The following is a 4,416-nucleotide window of genomic DNA, read 5'->3' as shown; positions in this document are numbered from 1 at the left end:
GGACTGAGACAGACTAAGACTGAGACAGACTGAAGACTCAGAGGCTGAGACAGACAGACTGCAGAGACTGAAGAAGACTAAGACTGAGACAAAAAGACTCAGAGGACTGAGACAGACTAGACTGAGACAGACTGAGACTCAGAGGACGGAGACAGACTGAGACTAAGCGACTGAGACTAACGACTAGACGAGAGGACTGAGACAGACTAAGACTGAGACAAACTAAGACTCAGAGGACTGAGACAGACTAAGACTGAGACAGACTGAGACTCAGAGGACTGAGACAGACTGAGACTCAGAGGACTGAGACAGACTAAGACTCAGAGGACTGAGACAGACTGAGACTAAGAGGACTGAGACAGACTGAGACTAAGAGGATTGAGACAGACGGAGACAGAGGATTGAGACAGACTAGACTCAGAGGACTGAGGGAAAAAGCAGACTGAGACTAAGAGGATTGAGACAGACTGAGACTAAGAGAGAGACAGACTGAGACTAAGAGGATTGAGACAGACTGGAGACTGAGAGACTAAGACTAGACTCAGAGAGAGACGAGAACAGACGAGACAGACTGAACAGACGAAGACTGCAGAGACTGAGACAGACTGAGACCAAGGACTGAGTAATTGAGTACTTTTAACGTTATTGTACTTTTATTTTGGTAACGTGTAATACACGGTGTGTGTGTGTGTGTGGTGTGTGTGTGTGTGTGGTGTGTGTGTGTGTGTTGTGTGTGTGTGTGTGGTGGGTGTGTGTGTGATGGGATTTGAAGTGTGTGTCATAACTGCAGCAGAGTGTCTCAGCTATTGATCAGCTGCTCTGCTGGGAACCAATCAGCTTCCTGTCTATGTAAGTGAATTACACTAAAGTGTGTGTGTGTGTGTGTGTGTGTGTGTGTGTGTGTGTGTGGCCCCCCAGGGCTTAATGAAATAGGAGGTTACATCTGGTCTCTGTGTGGACAATCGATTAGAGAGAGTGTGGGGGAGGAGGTGGAGGAGGAGGAAGAGGAGGTGGAGGAAGAGGAGGAGGAGGAGGAGGAAGTGCTGAGTCTGAAGCTCCACCTCAGGCTTCACATCGGAGTGAAGAGCAACGAGAGAGGAAGTGAGGACGAGAGCCAAAATGGAAATAAAGACCTGAAAACCTGAGAGAGGCTTTTATTTTGAAATTCTGTGAGAACAGAATCAGATCAGATCAGCAGGAAACGGAACACGGAGGATTTATTTTGAATTTCTGTGTTACAAAACAAACAAAAAGCAGAAGATGACGATGGCTCGGTCGGTGATGCTGGTGGTCCTCGCGGTCGTCATGGCGATGATGGTTGCCCAGGTGAAGGGAGCGCGAGTGGTGAGCGGTGAGTTGATGCCTCCAACTGAAGCTTCAAGTGTTTCTGACTGAACGTTTGTCTAAAGTTTTTATTCACATCTTGTTATTCATCTTTTTCAGAAATAAAAACTCTTCACCTTTTTTTGACAGACCGCTTCAGGAGGAAAGTTATTTATTTATTAACGATCCAACTAATAATTCATGAAACCAGAAGATGTTTCAGGTTTCATTCAGTTACATCTTATTGATATAGCTTCAGTTCTCTTCTGTCCACACTGAGCAGCTCTACACTGACTTCATAATATTATCTACAGACTCAACACTTCACACCCTGAGCAGATAAACTTCAGGTAACAGGCAGAAACATCGAGCAGGACCCAGTAATGGTGGACCCACATCTGCAGAGACTGGTTCAGTTTAGTAGTAGACGTCATCATCGGTGCAGCCACCATGAGAACCTGACGAGACGAGAGAGCACGGAAACTCAGAGGAAGAAGTTAAGTTAGTAACAAGAGGAGGGCCCAGTGCATCATGGGAAGTGTAGTCCTATGGCAGCATCACTAAGGGATGACCTGAGCCAGCACTAACTATAAGCTCTATCAAAGAGGAAAGTCTTCAGTCTACTCTTAAAGGTGTTTGACCGTGTCCTGCCTCCTGACCCAGAATGGTAGTTTTGTTCACAGAAGAGGACCTGATACATGAAAGCTCTGTGCTCCCAATCTACTTTGGAACTATGGACCACAGGAACCACAAGGAACCACAAGGACCACAAGGAACCCAGCGTCCTGAGAGCGCAGTGTTCTAGAGGGGTAGTAAGGTACATGAGCTCTTTTAGATATGAGGGTGCCTGACCATGAAGAGCTTTGTAAGTAAGGAGAAGAGTTTAAATTCTATTCTAGATTTAACAGGGAGCCAATGCAAGGAAGCCAGAATGGGAGAGATGTGATCTCTGATTTGGTTCCTGTCAGAACAACGTGCAGCAGCATTCTGAATTAACTGCAAAGTCTCAGAGACTTATTGGAGCAAGCCTGATAACAAAGAGTTACAAAGAGTCCAGCCTTGAAGTAACAAATGCGTGGATAGTTTTTTCTGCATCCGCCGGAGACATGATGCGTCTGATTTTAGCGATGTTACGTAAGTGGAAGAATGCAGTCTCGAAATTTGTTTTATGTGACGTTAAAGGACAAATCCGGACAAAGACAACTCCAAGATCTTTACAGTGGAGCTGGAGGCCAGGGTGATCCAATCTAAAGTAACTAAGTCTCTAGAAGAGAGTTTCTGAAGTGTTTGTGGGTCCATACAAACAGAACTTCAGTTTGTCTGAATTTACAATCAGAAAATTGTGGGTCATCCAACTTTTTATCTTAAGGCAGGCTTGGAGTTTAGTTAACTGTTGGTTGCATCAGCTTGATCCATAAATAAATTATAAATAATATAATATATATAATTAATAATAAATGTCGTCAGCATAACAATGAAAATAAATGGAGTGATTCCTAATAATGTTCCCTAAAGGAAGCATATATAAACTGAATGTGTTAATTAACTGCTTTGACCGTCCTCTGATCAGACGCTGAACTGAACGTTTCGCTTCAGTTCACTTCAGACTTTTAAAGTTGGAACTGTCTCGTTCATTATGAGGTGTGACCGGGTCCCGTCGGTCTGCAGTGACTCTGACTTTTTCAAATGTGCTCGGTATTAATATATTTTATATTTGAGTGGTGAAGAGGAGGGAGCTTGCTGTCGTTCAATAATCGATCATCAGTGTTCTAACGTTATTCCAATGTTCTTTTCATACAGCTCCTTTTATCCTTTTATTTTATTATATTGAATCTATGCAGACACACTCAAACCATGTGTTGTCTTCTGGCTAAAAATCTTTGAATTACAATCTGCGTTATCAGTGCTGCACTGAATAATGGTCGAGCCAGTAAAGCAAATCTGAGTTTGAGAGAGACACACAGACAGAGAGTGAGACAGGCTGGTGGTAGACAGATATATATGGAGCTCTTTAGTGGCTTTAACAGGAAAGTGATGATGGTGCAGAAGAGAATCCAGCTAATCACTTAAAGTAGGTCTGAGTGTGTGTGAGGCTGTTTTAACCAGGCCGAGTATTAATCACTGCAGCTGTTCTCCAGGGATCTTTAAACACACACACACACACACACACACACACACACACACACACACACACACACTATTTCTGTGGGAGTGATGGTGTCACTAACATATTGATGGTGTCACTGGCATTGTCATAATACAGTCACAAACATCATCATGCAAGAAGGAAGTCTCCTCTGTGGAGATGACGGCTATCGTCTGATGACGATGTAGCCTCTCTCTGGGGGCAACAACCGATGTTTCGGGGCTTCGGATGTGGCCAGCTGATATCTGGGCCAAGACTTCCTCTGCAGTCAGATCAGCAGCTTGTTTTTGCTCATGTCAGTAAACTATGTAAACATATGAAAATGTTTATAGAGATCAGGAAGCTTCCTACTCAGGCATCAAGCATGCAAGAAGCCTCCTAGTCAAGGACCAAGGAAGAACAAAGCATCCTTGTTGGGATTGAGCAGGAAAGGAAGTCAACCAACGTGTCATCTGTTGTCTGGTGTGTGTTTGTCTCTCAGGTCAGACGGTGTGTTTGGGTGGTCCAGAGCGTCCCTGCTATAAGATCGCATATTTCCACGATGTGTCGAGCCGTGTTGCCTTCAAGGAGGCACGTCAGGCCTGCGAGATGGACGGAGGGTCCCTGCTCAGCATTGAGAGCCAGGCCGAGCAGACAGACATCGAAAATCTGCTCCAGGTGAGGCAGACACCAGGCCTTCGTCTCCTTCCTCCTCCTCTTTACCTTCTCACCACTCTCTTCCTCCTCTTGTATCCAGGAGCTGCGTTCAGGAGCAGTAGGCGGTGCAGGAGGTGGAGCAGGAGGCGGCATAGCGGACGGTGATTTCTGGATCGGTCTGACTCGAGTGGACGGAGTTGATCAAACTCATCCTGAACTCAGCAACACCTTCACTTCATGTCCACAGCTGTACTACTGGACAGACGGCAGTGTGGCCTCCTACAGGTGATGGAGAGGACATGATGATGATG

At 45.3% G+C, this 4,416-nt stretch overlaps 1 protein-coding gene across 1 annotated transcript; it reads left to right on the top strand.

The window, feature by feature from the left end:
• Positions 1-1,197: 1,197 nt before the first annotated feature.
• Positions 1,198-4,390, top strand: LOC104939623 (chondrolectin; the record flags this gene model as incomplete). The annotated part of the gene is made up of 3 exons (XM_027275975.1): positions 1,198-1,351; positions 3,951-4,126; positions 4,206-4,390. Coding segments are annotated over exons 1-3 (452 nt in total), but the record flags the coding sequence as incomplete, so codon positions are not given.
• Between the last annotated feature and the right edge of the window lie 26 nt (positions 4,391-4,416).

This window comes from Larimichthys crocea, unplaced genomic scaffold, assembly GCF_000972845.2.
Source record: "Larimichthys crocea isolate SSNF unplaced genomic scaffold, L_crocea_2.0 scaffold26902, whole genome shotgun sequence".
Lineage (NCBI taxonomy): Eukaryota > Metazoa > Chordata > Actinopteri > Sciaenidae > Larimichthys > Larimichthys crocea.
This window is presented reverse-complemented; position numbering and strand designations above follow the sequence as displayed.